Raw genomic sequence first — 19,287 nt, 5'->3', positions numbered from 1 at the left:
AGGCATTTTACGTCATAGTTATGTGTGGTTCGACTGTTCCGGTCAAATGCCGTCACCATTGTTTGGATGTTTATTGGCACCCGGAATATGCTAAATAGCTTCTGGTGCCACCGCTGAGGAAGTTCGGTCATAGTGGAAGTGATGGCAATGAGACTTGACCTTTAAGTTTGGCCAATAATGCATTGTCCACTTTAATGCTTCCCACCACAATCGCGCTGTAAAGCGACGTCACATGACGTTTTGGGACATCTGCGATCCTACGGTGCCTTTTATTCTACTGAACTGTAAAATTAGTCTCAGAAGGATCTTGACATTGATGGCTCTTAAAAAGGAAACCAAAAAAAGCGAAGTCGAAGGACCATTAATTGAAGAGATCCAACTCAATTCCAGGGCGGTGAACTTTTCTTGAACTTCATAGGTTAATCTGGGCTTACCCCTTGGAATAGTCTGATACTAAACCTTCGGAGATATTCAGCTTGGAATCGGCACGAGTCCTTCGGCACGAGTTATTGTCGCCGTGCGGGATAAATGAATTTTGTCCTCGCTCTCGGAACCTTCTGAGCCTTTCGGAACAAGCGGGGTCTCAACAGAGCGCTCAAATCTGGAGTGAGTTTTTTTTTTTAGTCGAACGATAATACAAAACACAATGGCAAACTCAAGGGAGTAGAACATGGGGCTCAGTTTTGTCTGGAATATTTCGCTTTATCTCAATGAATTGTTGATAGCTGCTGCGTTCTTTACGTTGGGATTTTGCCAATTGACATTATGTTGAGTTCAACGGTATAAACGCAAGCTTCTTTTCTATCACTGGGGAAGCAGGGCTTTGAAAGCGTTAGGGAAGAAACAACAACACTGGATTCATCAGAGGCGTAGGAATGGAGGATGTGCTCCGTGAGTGCCATAGCGACTCCACTTTCTCAGAATGCTAAGCTCTAAGCCTGTGGAGATGCTTGCAATAAATCGACTCCAAAATTGGTCTTAGCATCCCAACTTTCTGAGACGTTCTTGCGCATATGTGAATACATTTAAAAATGAAAACATTGGAGACAGCATTACAATGCAAATAACAGCGTCTGACCCTCTACACCATGTGATGGTGTTTGTATCTGTCGTTGGCAAGTTCCTAGACCTGAGGTGGATGCAGTATGTACTAGCACATTGCACGTAAAGGCACAATAAAGTAAACGCGAGCTTGGTACAGCGCTGAGCTGCCTACAAATCATGACAGCTGTGAATGTTATCGCATTTCCTCACACGTCAGGCAGTCGTGAATTAATGCATTCTAACACCACATCGTGCGTCCTGATGTCACAGTGTCAACATTTGGACCCTGCTGGGATTTCAAAGATGCTTTTTTATCGGTGCATTATCGTTTGAAATTGAACGCAGTGAAACCTGAGCCAATATACCCAGAAACTGTTCCTGGCTATCTGTCCTCCCACCTCGTTTAGCAGCCTCTGTATTTTTTTCTTCTTTGCGTCGAATCCATGGCCGGCAGAGGAAAACAGCTATACTTTGCACGAATTTACACTGTTCCTTGTGTGAAAACCTATCCAGGCTCATCATGCTATTACTTCCCTTGTATGGCGTCGGTATCGGTCTAAGACAACCTTAAGTCTGTTACATACAAGATAGATATTTGTATATCAGGATTTGCTGCCGTCGAATACCGACTTTCAGCACCGGGGAATCATGTGTCGATGCGTTCTTCTGATAGCGCCGCAGCCTCCCGTCACGTATTTCACACAAAGGGAGCCTAGGGTCGAGCATGAACAGCGTCAGTGCTACAATCTTGCCAGGATACGTCAAAGTGGTAGTAACGAAAAGCTACAAACTTCCAGTGCTCTAGATGTAGCCACATGGTGAGGACACACAAAAGGACAGGGGCAGGGACAGGGACGGAATGCGGCCCATTCTCGGTGCGCAATGATTTTATAACCACGTGGCACGTTTGAACCACTGGACAAGAGCAGCTGCGCTGAAATGAACGCATCACACAGCAAGGAGGATTCTCCCACACTTCGCTGTTTCGAAATCGAATAACGAAATCATAGATCGCGGCCTCAATGAAAAGCAGGCAAGACTTTCAGCTCAGTTGTAAAGGGCTTCAACATCGGGCATTGGATATTGCATTATGGTCCACCGGACGTATTACAAAAGTTTCGGAAAACGGAAGGCGAAAATCTGCTTAGTTGGAAAACTGATTAGAATAGTCACCAGTTACTAACGAAAAAAGCGATTTTCTAATGATAAACAAAATTTGAGGATGCTGATGAATTTATGGTGACGTATTACTGGAGTGCGTTGGAACAATCACACATGCCAGCATCTGACTCATACCATGCTGCAGAGGTGTGGAATCAATCGTTGGCTTATAGTCTTATAGTCTATAGTCTGGCTTATAGTTCAGCCATAGCTGAAATTTGAATTGAAATGCAATATACATGACCTTAATCAAGATCGTGCCATACAGATTTTACCCCACATCTGCGAATTCGCTTCCAACGGCAAAAATTTCGTTGTATCTAGAAGCAGAAATGTCGGACAATTATAACAGCATAATTGGTGAACTCCTGAAACAAATTAAATCAGCAATCCATTCGATGAAATCCTTGTTATCAATTAATTAAATCCATCCGGAGACCATACTGAAAATTTATACGCATTGAATCGAAAGACAGCATGTCAGCAAACCCAGTTGCTTAGATGATCTCTTGTCACATAAAGACCACTCCCTCGTCCATTTCCATCGTCACCTCGTCGCGTTGAGAACCCTTCCTTCAGCCATTTCCGCCAAAATCCACCGCGTCCAAAATACCCTCTCCTCTCAGCATTTCCACCGTCACATCGGGACTCACTTCCCAGCCATTCCCACCTCTATCCGTCACATCGGGACTCCATTCCCAGCCATTCCCGCCTCTATCCGTCACATCGGGACTCCATTCCCAGCCATTCCCACCTCTATCCGTCACATCGGGACCCCCTCCCCCATCCATTCCCACCATTGACCGTCACATCGGGACTCCCTTCCCAGCCATTCCCGCCGCACCCGTCACGTGAGGGACTCTCTTCCCAGTCATTCCCGCCGCACCCGTCACGTGAGGGACTCTCTTCCCAGTCATTCCCGCCGCACCCGTCACGTGACGGACTCTCTTCCCAGTCATTCCCGCCGCACCCGTCACGTGACGGACCTTTCCCAGCCATTTGCAACGTTATGCCCTCACTTTGAAGACCTCTTCCTACAAGGATTTGGGGGGGGGGGGGCACCAGGCCACATACACATGTTAAGGAAGCTGACTTGTTATGCATCATATCCTTCTGAGAGAAGATTGGTCGAACTCTTAGTTGTTTTCAACGAAAGTTTTAAGGTGCTGTCTCAGTCGTGCATACGCCACTGCATCTAACAACCAACCACATCATTTTTCTGTCACTTCGAAGACCTCTCCCTCAGCTATTTCCGCTGCCGCCTCACTCTGTCGAATAAACTCCGCACAGCAATTCCTGCTGTTATCCTGCCCCGTTCACGGCCTCGGCTGACGTGCGCACCTCCCTCCTCCGGCCATGTGGTCCATATTAGAAGTTCAACTCGTTATACAAACATCCTTTCAGACTTCATCTCGATACACCTGGCCGTGTTGTCTTTGTGCTCCGGTCTGCGCCGGCCGGGCCGCGCCGGCCGCGAGCACAAGGGAGCTCCGCTGGAGCGCAAACCGGGCAACACCTGGCCCTTTAAAAATGGCGGCGGGCACCTGGAGGCCATTCTTGGGACGAGCATGGCGGCTGAATAGCAGGCCAGCGACGGGAAGGGGTTCACGAGACAGACGATACCACGGGAAATGTGGGCCGACACTTTTACTGGAACAGATAGTCCTGGGAACTGGGGTGGAAATGTGCCTGCTCGTCTCCTGATGCCCGGCGGTAGGTGAACCGGGGCGAAAAATGTGCCTGCCCGTCTCCTGATGCCACACTGCAGGTGGACTGGGGTGAAAAATGTGCCTGCTCGTGTCCTGATACCCAATAGCAGGTGAGGTGGGTGAGCAGTGCGCCTGTTCGTCTCCTGATGCCCGACGGCAGGTGAACTGGGGTGAACAGTGTGCCTGCTCGTCTCCTGATGCCCGACCACAGGTGAGCTGGGGTGAACAGTGTGCCTGCTCGTCTCCTGATGCCCGACAGCAGGTGAACTGGGGTGAACAGGGTGCCTTCTCGCCTCCTGATGCCCGACAGCAGGTGAACTGGGGTGAACAGCGTGCTTGCTGGTCTCCTGATGCCCGACGGCAGGTAAATTGGGATGAACAGTGTGCCTGCTCGTCTCCTTATACCCAATGGCAGGTCAACTAGGATGAGCGGTGTCCCTGCTCGTCTCCTGATGCCTGACAGCACGTGAATTGGGGTGAACAGTGTGCTTGCTTGTCTCTTGATGCCCAACGGCAGGTAAACTGGGGTGAACAGCGTGCCTGTTTGTCTCCTGATGCCCGACGGCAACTGAACTTGGGTGAACAGCGTGCCGGCTTGTCTTCTGATACCCAACGGCAGGTGAACTGGGGTGAAAATGTACCTACTTGTCTCCTGATCCCAACGGCAGGTGAGATTGGATGAACAGAGTGCCCGCTTGTCTCCTGATGTCGAACGGCATTTGAACTTGGGTGAACAGTGGGCTTCTTTGTCTCCTGATTCCCGACGGCAGGTGAACTGGGGCGTATAGTGTGCTTGCTTGTCCCCTGATGCAGAATGGCATGTGAACTGGTGTGAAGAATGCGTTTGCTGGTCTTCTGCTGCCCGACGACAGGTGAGCTTCGGGCTTTGGTGTTGAATTTATGCTGATGTGGACGAGTTAAGGGGTTTCATCAAGTGACGACGGGGTAAAGACGCGCACACAATCACTGGCAATGAGTATCGTCTTGCCCATGCGGCTACAAGCTTGTTAATTGCATTATTCATGACAGTGTAACTAACATGGGATCGTATAGAGATGTGACATGAAACTGGGGACCGAATCATTCGCGAATTTATGAGCAGACGACGCATGTCCAAATGATAAGCCTTCTCAACACGCACCCAGTGTCAGGATATACATGGCATTCAACCACTATAAGCCTTACCTATAAGAGCTGTATACAACGTAAAAAATTGGATGATATCGAGATGGCACGCTGATCCTAGCCCGATACCACCTGATGTGTACGTCCTAGGGAATTCTGCCTGGGTTATTCCGCTGGAGTATTGGGTGCACCATCAAAGGGGCTGTGCGGACATGCCTCCCGGCTTTTCCAAACTGGAATTTTCTCCCTTCAATTTTGCTCGTAGAATGCATTTTACAACACCTTATTGGAAATGCAGCTTTCTGGTCAGTTTGTCCCGCCCAAACTCCAGTTTGACCCTTTCAGTCCGTGCTTTGACACTCACCTGTCTCAGCGGCACGGTTACAGACAGCTCTGCGCCATGTTTGCACTGTCACCTGTCTCAGGGGCACGGTTACAGACAGTTCTGTGCCATGCTTGCACTGTCACCTGTCTCAGGGGCACGGTTACAGACAGCTCTGTGCCATGCTTGCACTGTCACCTGTCTCAGGGGCACGGTTACAGACAGCTCTGTGCCATGCTTGCACTGTCACCTGTCTCAGCGGCACGGTTACAGACAGCTCTGTGCCATGCTTGCACTGTCACCTGTCTCAGGGGCACGGTTACATACAGCTCTGTGCCATGCTTGCACTGTCACCTGTCTCAGGGGCACGGTTACATACAGCCCTGTGCCATGCTTGCACTGTTAAGGAAAACATCGCCATTGGAAGGCAAAGCGCAGCCATGTTACCTTCGCAAGAACTCAGTGACAATAATGATATGACAAACCATTTACAGCTACTTATCAAAAGCTAACTTGGCTTTCTTCTGTCGAAAGCCGGGCATTTGATTTCCGATCGGTGTCCGAAACATCCCCAGATGCATGACAAAACAGCGTGTTCCGACCACAAAGCCCCACATCATGTTCGAAAGAGTCGAAATGCTCACTTCACACGATGGAATCAAGAAATTTCGAACAGCCAAAAAATCTGGGCCAGTTTCGTGCTATGGATGCATGGTTTTAAGGCGCCGTTCGTCTGCCTGACGTTGCTAATGTTTGGAGGTGAAATAGCCTGCTGGGCAGCAGTGTACGCGGCATGCGTCGACTAGCTCAGCCCCAAATGGACCGTCACAAGCTGCTCGGCCGAGACACAGATCAAGAGTAAAGAGGCGGTCATTGGTTAAATATTTAGCCCTAACTGGACCGTCATAACCTGCTCGACCGAGACAAAGACCAAGAGTAAAGAGGCGGTCATTGGTCAAATATTTAGCCCCAACTGGATCGTCACAAGCTGCTAGACCGAGACACAGTTTAAGAGTACAGAGGCGGTCATTGGTCACGCTTTCCAGTAGTGTCAGGCTGCAGGGAGTGCACAGAGACGCCATCTAATGCAGAAAGAAAACTTTCAGGATAACGGACAGGCTGCGGCCATCATGGTAGCGACCGAAGAGCATTGTCTGGTGACTGATGACGAAGATTTGGAATTTTGGGTCACGTACGTCGAACGTACCTCGTGTTTTGGGCCACGTACGTCGAACGAAGCGCTGCACGCGCTATCTTTGGTGCCATGAAGATATGGTAAAGTTTCTGATTTGTTTGCGAAAAAGAAAATCCTCAAAAAGCCAACTGAAAACCTTCGCTGCAGTGACGCAGCCAGGAGGGGGGGGGGGGGGGGGGGGGTTCGGAGCCTTAGCCCCTCCCCATCGTCAGATTCACGTAAAGTTATCACCACGACACTACCGAATATAATTCCAGAATCTAGTCTTCAGGAAAACTGTTTTGTTTTAAATATCATAAATATGACCACGGGCAGCGGCACGCAGAGCCCAGGTGTCGTAACTTAGTAACGAGACCATAGAAGTGAGTGCAGATGTACGGCAAGTAACCGAAACAATTGTTGAAGGCACGGGGGCAAACCAGCACCGATAGCTTATTGATACCCTAGGCGGTATACCTATTAGCGTTTGGGGAATCTACTCGCGATGCGTAGGTACTGTAACTGGGACTGGTATGCATGTCTATCTTATGACGAAGCCTATGTCACCACACTTAACTGGTATGCTCTGAATGATGCGTTCGTACTGAAATTATGGTGTAGCGATTTAATTGCAAAGCCCCGGGACAGCTCATTCAGACGCGGACAGATCAAACTGAAGTTACTCCTTTTCGCTGAAACTGTGGTATGCTGTCGTGAGTAGTCAGCTGAAAAAAACTCTGCCTACATGGACACATAAATTTCAGCCCGAAACGTACCAGACCCCAGGTAAAGGCTTTGGGCTTAGCAGAAAACGGTTAGCATGTGTATGCACATGCTTCGTAAGAAGTGGCGGAATCTCCTCATTCTTGTAGGACGTTCCTTTTTGTCAGTACTGGCGACGGCTGCTCAGCCGCTCCCTCTTTCCGTTAGAATCCGTCCCACATACTGTGCTCCAGCACGGCATATATACATAGGCGAATGGGAGTTAATAAGCACCTTCACCGAAACGAGCAAGGTGCTGGCACCGGGGAACATGCTATACAAATCAGAACTCACCAGGATTGTGCGAGCGCCAGCAACTAAGGCATAATTTGACATTTGTAGACCAATTACATTTGCACGGTGAGGGCATTGGAGTGCTCCAAATGACTCCAAAATTTGATATTTGATGTTTGTCGGCGCGGACTGTGACATCGTTGGTTACCTGACATATGCCATATGTCAGCTGAGCAATCCTAAGGGAGTCGACAAGGGCCAGCGATCAGCGTTTGAATTATTCTGATCAGACGATTACATTTTGAGATGGGGAAAGGATAAGCCCATTGGGCATCGTTGGTACGCGGGCGGCGAGAAACATCCACTTGTTACTCAAACAAGTGTTAATGCATTATTTTTGCGTGCGCGGTTGCGAATGCACATGATCACTCGCACCAAAGACGCGCGGGACGGTCAATGAAAGGAGCCGCTGTTTCCGTCGCATTCCACTGATACTCCCCCTCCCCCCAAAACAAATCATTTGCAAACCCACGGCAATGCCCCATTCGCACATTAGTGTCTTGACTTCCTTCGTGTTCAAAATCACTGATCCGCCATTTTTGTGCTTCTCAAATGAGTCGCACCATTCAATGCGCCGTTTGCAAAATGCCAAGTGCATGACATTGCAGTTGTTTTCGCCTGGTGCTGTTTTACACCGAGTTGTCGAAGCCAAGAGAGTCCAAGCACATATCTAGACCAATGGTTGCTCATCCCCACCCACTGAGAATGCAGGGTGGTGTTCTCGCCCCTAGCGCCATCTACACGCAGCAGTGGTGCATAGCGACTGCAGCTAACTGGTGGCGCGATAGCAACGCCATCTTCTGGCCAAGTATGATTTCCGGCGGCCGGCGGCGAAGTCGCACGGAGCTCCCAGACTGCTGGTATATCAAATTGATGTTTGCCACAGCACAAAAGTTTATGTTGTAAAATGGCCATTGGGTATATAATCAGATGTACTCTACCGAGCTCAAGATGACTTTGGAAAGCTGAGATGGAAAATGGGCACGCCGCATGGAAGGAATCTTATGGCTCCCAGCGTTTTTCGTGGCCTGTCCTAGGTTGGTAAGAAATTCTCTTAGTTCAGGACAGGTAACTGCACGATAGTGGCGCAAGACGTCTAATATACGAGTCTCTGGTACACCAAAAACGTAAATACCCTCCATGTGCCCATTCGTGGCAGATGCCCTGCACGCGCACCGCGCCGCTCCGGCGGAGCACCGCGGATCTCGACAAGGATCGTCCGTACAACGAAGCTCTCCGATTCCACGGCCACTTTTGACTTCTAGCAGCTGGCGATGATCTTACTGCAAAAGCGGGGTGACAAATTTGATCCGCCTCGAACACAGGGCTCGTTCTGGACATAATCGCAGAGCTCCACTTCATCACTATCCAACCCTTGACCTGTGCCTGCCGCGCATGGCAGGAGAAAGAGCAAAGGAGGCTGATGGCCCGCCCTCAGAGCGTAGCGTGTCGGAAACAGTCGCGGTCAGTAGACACACGCCCACAAACCCTGCGAGCTTACCAGAACACTGACGTGTGTGGCGTGAAGACCTGCCCCAAGGTAGTTTACTCAAGCCTAAGTGTCATTCAACTCCAAAATGCGATAGCAGTACCCTCCCAAGGACAACACAAATTGGCGCCGTGTTCTTTATTTGTTGTCAAAACATTCACTGGAAATTTATCCTGGGCGCGTTCCTGGTGAACCTCTTGGTCTTCTTGTCGCGGAAGACGCCGTGGTAGGCCAGCGGGAACCGGATCTTGGACTTGTGGAACTGCGTCACGATCGGCCGCTTGCAGTCCTTGTTCTGGATCTTTTCCACGCGCATTATCTGAACAACAGATCATCAACACATCACCAACAGATCTGAACCGCACGAAACGACGGTCGTGAGGTCACTTTAGAGTTCGTGGTCTACACCACAGTCAAGGGCACGGCGCGACTCGATGCGAGCATTGCATTCTAGTCACAAAACTAACTTGGCATCCGGGGATTTCGCGAAAATATTTGGAAGCACCAGTACTGGTTAATCAGCGCAGGTGCATGTCCTCGATGAGAACGACCAAAAACTGGAACGTTTTGCGGTGTTTTGTGAAGAAAATTCAGTAGTATACTGGTTGTCAATAGTGCCACATTGACCAAACCACACGCCGGCTTCCATGCAAATGTGGAATATTGATCACACCTGTTCAAAATGCAGATAATCCTACCTCACTCAACTAAGCTTTCCAAGCACAAAATGATGTCTAGGTTACCGTAAAAACTAACTTCCACAGTCCTTAGGCTCTTTGGATACTCCTTAAAGCAAGCTAGTGCTGCATTTGGAGGCTCTGCTCAAAACATAATCACACAGGTTCAAATGCTTATTTCATTCAGGCAATTTTTAATCATTTGCAGTATTGCTACTAATGAAGCCAATTTGTTGCCCACGAAGCCAAACATTTTACTAATGAAGCCAATTGCTGCGCAGGGTGATATGACGCATCCCATGCCTACAGTGACTTAACCGCGGCCTAATGATACATAACGCACTTTTCGGTAGTGCGGTATTTAGTTGCTACGCAACCGCGAAAGCAGGCGAGACACCGTTCATTTCATCGTTGCCCCACAGGAAGCAAACTTAAGTGTTTTCAGCAGCACAGAAATTTTAGGAATATCACCGAAACTCCGTAAAACAACACGAGCAGGCACCCACAAACCAACTGTCACAAAAGGCCAGCCATGATGGGTGACTCAGTTCCCATCCGGATTTGTTCACATTTACTATTTTTGCGACCAGCCCGCAGTGACCCAGCCCGTCTCCGAGGGCCCCATTGCTGTAACGCTAGAGCACTGTAGTGAGGACCATCATTGGTTCCATTTCCAATGTGCTCTGACTAGGATACCTGTTTGTATGCTTAGGAGAACACAGTGGTCATGAACCCCTGGGTAAATGTTTTAAACACAGGATAACGAAACTAAGCTCATACTAATGTAACAAGCTTTTCATCTCAAATCCATACAGTGAAATGCATGGTGCTGCCAACAATTCTGTGAATATTCAGCTGCAACTGGAAAAATTTAACTTCAATAATCAATTTGAGAGATCCAGATTTGGAGCTAGAATTAAATATGCCATACCAAGATGCCTGCACCTACAGCAAAGATCTTGAGACAACAGGTGGCACTCTAGCTTCAAATGAAATGTTTCATTGAAACAGACATGAAGACAAAATGTTCTATTGCAGGTCATTAAAAACAAATACTTGTGTGTGGGCCACCAACATGTGGCAAACATGTGTCAAGTAGGTATGCTGAATGAGTTTGCTTACCACAAGCTGCACAGGAAAAGCAAAGGAGATTGTGCCACGTTGACTGCTCATGACACGCAACACTTCTAGAAGTATCAAACATTTTCAGAATGCATCCCAGCGATTGCTCCACATCTCTTTATAAATAGCAACCCCCTGCCACGAGTACAATGAAGGTCCGTTATCTCAACCGTAAGAGATCGCAATTCCGCGCACACCTGAGCTGCATCAGCTCCCATGTTGTGCACTTCATGGGGTGGCGGGTGAGGTGTCAGTGGGGGTGGGGCTCACCTGGATGGCGTGGGCACGCGCCCGGTGGCGACCGCCCATCTCGCGGTAGCACTGGGTCACGGCGCCCGTGATCGTCACGTCACGGTACTCCTTGTACATGTTGTGCGTGCCCGAGCGCGAGTCGTAGCGCAGCCAGATGCCATAGTTCTTCACCTTCAGTGGGTGCTTCTCCAGCATCTGGGCAGGATTAATTAAATGTCACTTTCATTAAAAAACAACACAGCTCATCTGGCTTACAGTGGTCATTTGGCAACATAATTCAGCAGTTCAAGGTTATCGCAAAGCCCATCAATGAATGATAAAAAGGTAAAGTTGAAACAGATTAAAACTCACTAAAAATTATCTCCAACTTGATGCAACAACCTTGTTCCACCACATTGCAACAGCATGCAATTCTACACCCAGACTCACCTCCTTGCACTGAACAATCTCTCCAGATCCCTTCTTGATCTTGGACTGCTGACGCAGGAAGTACCAGAACCTGGACTTGGCCACCACAAAGTTTGGGGCAAAAAGTTGCATCCGGTACAATGGAGGGTTGACCTCATGTTCGGTGGGCAGTCGGCGGCCCACCACCTCAAACTGCTTCAGCTGAAAATGCATTGAAAACAACTTACAGAAAACCCAATGCAATTTAACATATTTACAGTTAAAGACTAGTATTAGTGTAGGTAGGGCAGCTACAAGTTCTGAACAGCATACATGATTAGAAATCAGATCAAGCTGCTACTGAACACAGCTGAATCTGGTTGTGAACTTGCCTGACTAGTGAGACATAATGTGAATCCTCAGCAAGGCTCAAATGCAACAAAGCCCTGGTTTACCCCTGGTTTACCCTGCAGTGCAAGCGCCACATGTACAAACACAAGACACTTACACAACTCTCATTGACCAGTATGCCCTCAGTAAAACTGTGCTGTGCTGATGTTGTTAAGCTCCTCATTTAGTTGGCTGTGGAGGATGCAAACATAACAACATGCTTCAAGCCTCCGCCCCTCATAATTCCTTGTTGGCTGTTACCAAATCTGTCACTTTCTGGTTACAACTAGCACAAGCTAGCAACAACTCAGCTTTATTCCTTTTAACATGATTTTGTCACAATGTGGTTTTAACATCTCCTTTTCAACTGAACTAACTTAACTGGACCAACATGGTCATACCACAGCATGATAAAAATGTGGCATGTCTACTGCAATTAGCACAGCAATTGCTTGACAAACTTGTGCCTCTAGCCCACTGATAATGATAATGGCTCATATTACACACAACTGCTCCCTCTATAACCAGCCACAATGTGCTACCACAGAGATGCATGGATGCAGTACCCAGCAGTTGAGACTAAAACAGAGCCCCATGCAAAATAAATTTTGAAAACATAACAAGCAAAATCACATATGTCCCAAATAAATACACACTCGGTGATGCTCCAAATTTCATGTGATTATAACCAAAGGTCATTAACACAAAATCATGATGCTTTGAAGTCTTCATTATAGGCATACAGTCTAACACAAAGCTCACCAAGTCTATAAAACACACAAACATATGAAAGCAACACAGCATGCATGCTTCTTCATGTTTTCCATGTTGGACCCAGGGAGAAGTGTTTTGTTCCTCTGGCAGAAAAACATGACCTTTCTGGAAGCACACAGGACTCTTAACTTGGTCTCTAAACATGGATAATAGATCACCTTTCTTGTTTCAATGGATGTTTGTCAGTGCATAAGGCACCAATTTTAGACCACACTTTTACCACTTGAAATGCATATTACTCACTTCACAATGCTATTGAATTAGTATATATGATATAACTATGGAGCTTTGGTTGACTGTGGAAACAACTGCATTATGTTTACCTGTTTGCAGATCATCTTTGGTATTAATGATTGCATGCATTAATGATGCTGCTGGCCTTAATGCAAACTGTTTATGCCAACTCACCCTAGCTGCATTTGATTGCAATGAGCTGCTAGAAAATGTGGCAGTTGATCAAACATTAGCAGATAGTAGCGCAGCTTCCACTTGAGACCTCATATCACAGGGTTACACAAGAAACCTTCATCCTACTTTAAAATGTTGTGCTTTACAAGCATCCTGGTAAAGCGCATAAACCTTATGGCTTTTAAAAATATCAAATTATTTTTGACATTGAAAACAAAGACTGCAAACAAGCTGCTAACATTTCTTTACAATAATGTGCATCAATTATTCATTACCACTCAGTTTGCAAAAGTAAAGCCACTATATTAAATGTCTATATGACATCATAGCACTGAGCTGAAGCATGCATGCACTGAACTCAGGCCAGAGCAAATTGTGCTGAACTTACAGACATTTGCTTACCAAGTGCTTTTACTAAAAGCCACTAAAGCAAATTAATGTAATGAATCCTTGATACATTGGCCCAATATCACTGGAATTATTGGCATCCATGCACCTAACTCAAACATCAGGTTTAGGCAGTGTGTGCAATTGTGAATAAGATGTCACTGCAGCATCAGACATGATCAACACATCATGTACTCTTAGCTAACTAGCCTCTACCATCTGTTTCCAGTGAGATCACATTCAGGGCAGGACAGGCAGGGTGCTATATGCCATGCCAGACAGGTTGCACAAAATTACTGCACTTTTACCGTTACGTGGCATCTTGCCTTCTGCTGCAGGGGAGCCGTAATATAAGTTTGTCACAACACCATTAACATTACCTTACAGGTGTGGCTGTTTCAGGATGATCAAGGTGGGACCAAGGGTAATTGATTCAAACATAAACATACAGAGTACTTATGTTGTACTTGTTGCCAAACCACATGCAGTTTACCCATACCATACATGATAAACACAACCAGGTGGACGTACAGACAGCAAACCCAACACCCTCCACATCTTGACCAAAACCACAAGAAATTAATGGTTTCCCTAGGAAATCAAATAATGGCCCACATAATGTCCCAGGTCGTGAATACCTAAGACTACCCAAAAGGGCAAATGATGCGCACCATACATTAAAAGCTTCCAAACACACGAGCAATATAGCGTAACAGCTGAGCAAATGGTCCTCGCTTCGGGTTAAAAACTGAAGAGAAAACACCGCTTTGTATCTGTATGCAAGAATTACGCCTCAGACGGTCAGGAACACATCATACCTGCGACGCCTTCATCTTGAGGCCGACGCATTAAAGGAAAGGCCGATCGCGGATGTTGTAGCAGCATAGAGAAGAATAGAGCAGATCTGGACAAGATTCGAAGTGAAATGCCTTGAACTTGTACGGCTTAAAACAAAGAGGTAAAAACATAAGTCAAAAACACAAGTTTTAAATACTATAATAAATCTTTAAAAAATATACTTCCTTTGTCTGAATGTAAGACATTTCCATTTTGAGTTCAACACGAATGGATCGGGTATCTGAAATGGTCAGACCGTATCTTGGCGGTGACGAGAACGGCCAGTATTCTAGTGAGCTTTGTGAACAGAAATGTCTCTAAAAGTAAGTCTCGACGCGGCTGCAACCCCGGCCGTTTAACTCAAAATCGAGGCTCTCGTGTTTCGAATGGTGATTCGCCACTGGTAATTTCTGCGAGACGATATCAAGTGCGGATCCAGGGGAAGGGGGGCAACCGGGCCATGCTCCCCTAGCATGGTCAAAGCCTTGCAGGAGACGACATCTCTATAGTCTAGACTGCGAAGAAAGATGAGTAACTCTTGCCAGGGGCAAAATGTTTTGGAACACTCCTACAAAAGGTAGCGAGACCTGTTGAGTTACGAAAATCAGAGCACTGTTTGATGTTTTGCTCCAAAAGGGTCGCTGGTCTCCTGAAACGGCGTTTCACATTCGCCCTCGGGCGAAATACGCCAGCCCTTACACCTGCGATCATCTGGTCGCAAACACAGTTTGGGAAAGCGCCCTAACCATGAACTTTGGGAAGAAAGCAGGGGCGTGCGCATATATACCCGTCGAGCGCACGTGACTCCTCCTTTCCAAATTATGGCATACATCAATACGTACGTTGACTAAATGGCGTACATCAATACGTACGTACGACTAAATGTTGACCACTACCAATCCCAGGGAAATTCGTAAAAGAACTCTGAACTTTGGACTCTAGACCCATCACATCCAGTAATTCGGCGTTGTGTTATTACATGAGAAGCGCAGTTCGCCACATTAGAGCCGTTCATAAGACGTCATGGCGACAACCTGACCTCTCCTCCAGCCTGTTGTGTAATGTTCTGTTGAGCACTGCAATGACGGTGATTTTTACCTGCATCGCCTTAAGTCCATGACAATCCAGGTGTCACTGAGAAGCGCGCAGGTAACCGAGGACACAAAGCAGACGTGTTCAAAGGCAATGGCATGACATCTTCAGAAGTTGTCTTAATAGCTAAAATGAGATTTGATTGTTGACCACCAGAATGTCATCAGCAGGTGCTGCACCCAGCTACATTAAGTGTCACCTGCAGCTGGTGACATTCACTGTCACCAGCTAGCACAGGGAGAGGGCTGAGAGTTTGTGCCTTCCGATTTTCTCAAAATACTCCCCTTCATTTTGCCCGTAGAATCTTCGTTTCTGTCATGTTTTTTCCATTAATAATGCCATTTTTAGGTCACGCTATCTCCAATTTCAGCCCACCCGCACCTCATTTCCAGAAGGACCTCTCCAATCCAGGCTTGCCAGACCCCATCTCCCAAACGTGGTTATACCCACGACAGGTGATGTGAGCCGAACTAAATACGTTGTCATTGGAGGCATGCACATGCCATTGCCTGCCACAAGAACACATCAGCAACATTTGACCGGTTAGACTGGCAGTTGAACATAACCAGGTAGTGCAAAGCCACGCAGGAACGCAAAATACCTCGAAAAACAAATCCCTTAAGTTTTGAAGATGTTTAACAGCATTCACTATTCAGCGCTAGAGCCTGGAAGTTAAGTCAAATTCATGTCTGACCTATAATCAACGCAAAATGTATTTTCTGAAAACACGCGTAGAAATGATGCATGGAAACGTACTGAGAATGGTGTGTTAATAACACATTTCGCTGCTTTTAAATCTCACGAAAAGTCGCCGGGGGGCGGTGTACTGACGGCCTGCCGGGCCGATTTTCGTCAACGCATGTTCTCAGACTGTGCAGAGCCACCTAGTGGCGAGCTGTGTTGGCGGCGTATTGATGTCCATCATCCCATCATTATCCCATCATCCCTGTGGCGGGCTGGCCGGTGCGCACCCTCCCATGAGGGTGCGCACCGGTGGACCGGTGGTCCTGTGGGTGGTCCTGTGGGTGGTGGTCCATCATCCCCGTGGAGGGGTGGCCGGTACGCACCCTCCCTCGAACCCGCATGGTGGTCCTGCGGGTGGTCCTGTGGGTGATGGTCCCTCCCTCGACTCCGCATGGCGGCCCAACATCCCTGTGGCGGGCTGGCCGGTACGCACCTTCCCTCGACCGCGCATGGTGGTCAGGTTCCGGCCGGTGACACTCGTGGGCAGGACTTCGATCCTAGTGTCGTTTCGCGACCCACCGGGAAGTCACCGGAATTGCGGAGGACATCCTTCAATCATGTTCGCATCAACCATGATTGCGCTCACGGTTCTTCTAGATATCGCGCTAACGATTTCGAATCCGGGGGAGAGCATCAGTGGCTGTGGTGCCTGTCGACAAATCGGCAGCTTTTCTGAAAATATCTTGGTACGGTATTTCCCCAGACGGCCGCTTCGCCGTCGCCCAAACGTTTCGTTTGACCATTCAAGATACGCAAATGGGTCACGATACATCCGTGGCGCACTAAAAGCGCAGGGTTCCGCTAAATGGTATGTTGATAACACTAATATATCCCAGGATATCACATAGGATATACACAAGATAAATTTGTTAAGCTTTTTCATTCAGCAGCCAGAACAAGCTTCTAACTCCACAAAAACAGCGACGCTCGAGTTCAACCAGTGCAGAATAATCGAGGTGTCACCACCTTTGCACTTCGTATTGATTAATACTATGGCAGACAAAAACACTCATGACCTACGTGCTGGTACCGCGGACGCACCTCTCATGAGCCTCAGCGCCAAGACTAAAATTATCCGCCATTATGGCAGCTCAAGCGCGTAATTGTCTACAAAAGATGAGAAAAATGATTCGGGAGAGTGGGGCAAACTCTGTAAGAATTTCACTCAGTAGCTTCCGCACTTATCCACTTTCCTATCCACCATGTCTGAAAAACGGCCGTGAAGCCAGTTGCCAACGGCCTGACCATATTGTTGCTTCTTTAGTATCGCAAAGAATGGATTCTTGAAAATCATCCGATAACATTTAAAAGACGAATGATTGGGCAGGCTATTTCCAGCATCTGTAATTTTTAGACAAGCAGACGAGATGTATCGCTCAGTGGCAATAAATGGAGAAGACCAAAATCATGCATAAATTGTGTGACTCTGTATGGGAGCATCCTCATATTACATCACAAATGGGGTGAGAGAGGGGATTTGTTAGACCGTAATCGAAAAGTAACGATTAAAGGGACCGGGGTGGACAGCATGAAGCTATACTCAGGAATTGTTGCGGATGTAACTACATCCGAAAAGCCAATATTTTCAATTTCCGCTCTTTCTTAGCTAAGAAGCCACTGGTGTCGGCCTCGGCTTCGAGGATGAAAGCTTCAGAGCCACCGGCTTCGGCTTCAATTTCGGATTCACTGTCTTGCCATTGTCTTGAATTTGAGTTCAGCTTCGAAACCAGAAGACTGACTTCGTCCCCATGCCTGATTAGGCCGATTTTTGTGCGAATGAGATTATCTGTCACACATTAAGCTGATCTCAGGACCATCCTCTGGCCATGTGAGCTACCGCGTCGAAATGTCAATGCAGTCCACGAGGCACGTGATCGGTGATACGGTTCTGGGAGGTAGGGGGGCGGGGGAAGCATGATATCTACCACCGAACAGTCGAGACGCGGAACTAAACGTGACAAATCGGGAGCGAATCGTTATATGACTGTAATTCGCAACGGTGCTAAAATACCGCACACAGACTGCAGCTTTATACTGCGACGTATTCGATTTCCTTTGTGTTCCAGGCGGTACAGGTTTCCTTATTCCTCATGGGTACCAAAACACACACAATAGGCACCACAAAGCATAGGCGTGGCAACGTTTCAAAAAATGTGTGTGTGGGGGGGGGGGTAAGCTCAGGGCATACTTCAAAAACTTTTCCTGGACAACAGGCCCGATGACCAGAGGGGGGGGGGGAGGGTAAGAGATAGGGGTTGTTATCGCTCTTTATGTAAATGCCATGGCTGCTATGCTAGATATGCATCTGGAGCTGCTTCTCGCTGGTGCACAATCTTGCTTATTTGACTCATCTATGTCATTCGGCAAATAAGGCTGTCAAGGTTACCAGGAATATTCGTCCATTTCAGCTTTGCCTTTCCTGGGGAGGCGAAATTCCACGAGCGGGTGGTCATTTTGGGTCATTGAGGAGGCATCTGCCTCTACAGGGTAGATGCCAAAATACGGCCCGGACAACGGCTCGTGAGAATTTTGAAAGCGAACCAATGGCTCCCGTGCGACAGATTTTTCAAGCACCTTCATTTCGTTGGCTGTTTTTTTAAGAGATAGGCTAGTCGCAGCATTTTAGGCGGAAACCAATTCGGAAGCTCGAAACTGCCAAAAATGTGACCGAATGTATACAACTGGAGACTCTCTCTCAGGTTTTTTGTTGCACATTGCTGGATCAGCGTTAGTACTACTCGGTGTGTAAAACATATGGTGAACACCTGCAGCAGTATCCCGAATTATCTTCTCTCACACCGCACCGCCACAGAACAAGCCTACGGGAAGCTGCCTGCCTTAGGTATGAATTGGTCCAACAGACATTCAATTGCCCATCATTCAACGTAGCCGACTTGATCTGCTTTTGTGTGTGGGTGGGAGAGTAGCCAGAACATTGCTAAGGGGGAGCACAGGGTTGACCCCTCTTATAGCACCCCCCCTCAAAAAAAGAGATCCCTGGAAATAGGTAACTTGTTAACAAGGAACACGGTTTTCTTCGTTTTATTGCTATGTTTACCTTGTTACCATAGCAGAAACCAGAAGCTACCGTGAGGTCAATTTTGTTTATGTATAACGGTTTGGTGGACTCTTTCTAA

General features: G+C 47.6%; 1 protein-coding gene across 2 annotated transcripts; it reads right to left on the bottom strand.

Moving 5' to 3' along the window:
- Positions 1-9,203: 9,203 nt before the first annotated feature.
- Positions 9,204-14,416, bottom strand: LOC119107547 (60S ribosomal protein L18a). 2 transcript variants are annotated; one of them, XM_037231031.1, is made up of 5 exons: positions 14,296-14,347; positions 13,786-13,809; positions 11,561-11,740; positions 11,150-11,326; positions 9,204-9,399 (listed from the first exon to the last, which is right to left on the bottom strand). In XM_037231031.1, the coding sequence occupies exons 1-5, from the start codon at positions 14,308-14,310 to the stop codon at positions 9,238-9,240; spliced, it is 558 nt and encodes a 185-aa protein (XP_037086926.1). In that variant the 5' UTR covers positions 14,311-14,347; the 3' UTR covers positions 9,204-9,237. The 2 variants fall into 2 exon arrangements, with proteins under 2 accessions (XP_037086926.1, XP_037086927.1); XM_037231032.1 differs by lacking the exon at positions 13,786-13,809 and having other exon boundaries at positions 14,296-14,416.
- Positions 14,417-19,287: the final 4,871 nt, after the last annotated feature.

The sequence above is a fragment of the Pollicipes pollicipes genome, unplaced genomic scaffold (assembly GCF_011947565.3).
Source record: "Pollicipes pollicipes isolate AB1234 unplaced genomic scaffold, Ppol_2.1 Scaffold_6686;HRSCAF=7923_pilon_pilon_pilon, whole genome shotgun sequence".
NCBI classification, from domain to species: Eukaryota; Metazoa; Arthropoda; class Thecostraca; order Pollicipedomorpha; family Pollicipedidae; genus Pollicipes; species Pollicipes pollicipes.
The sequence above is the reverse complement of the archived record's forward strand: the minus strand, read 5'-3'. Positions and strand labels throughout refer to the sequence as shown.

Excerpts from the sequence above, each read along its gene's own strand:
- LOC119107547 (XM_037231031.1), bottom strand. Across the intron at positions 11,741-13,785 it reads AGGCAAGATGCCACGTAACG|CTGAAGCAGTTTGAGGTGGT; the intron begins GTAAAAGTGCAG and ends ATGCATTTTCAG. Across the intron at positions 11,327-11,560 it reads AGATTGTTCAGTGCAAGGAG|ATGCTGGAGAAGCACCCACT; the intron begins GTGAGTCTGGGT and ends AATCCTGCCCAG.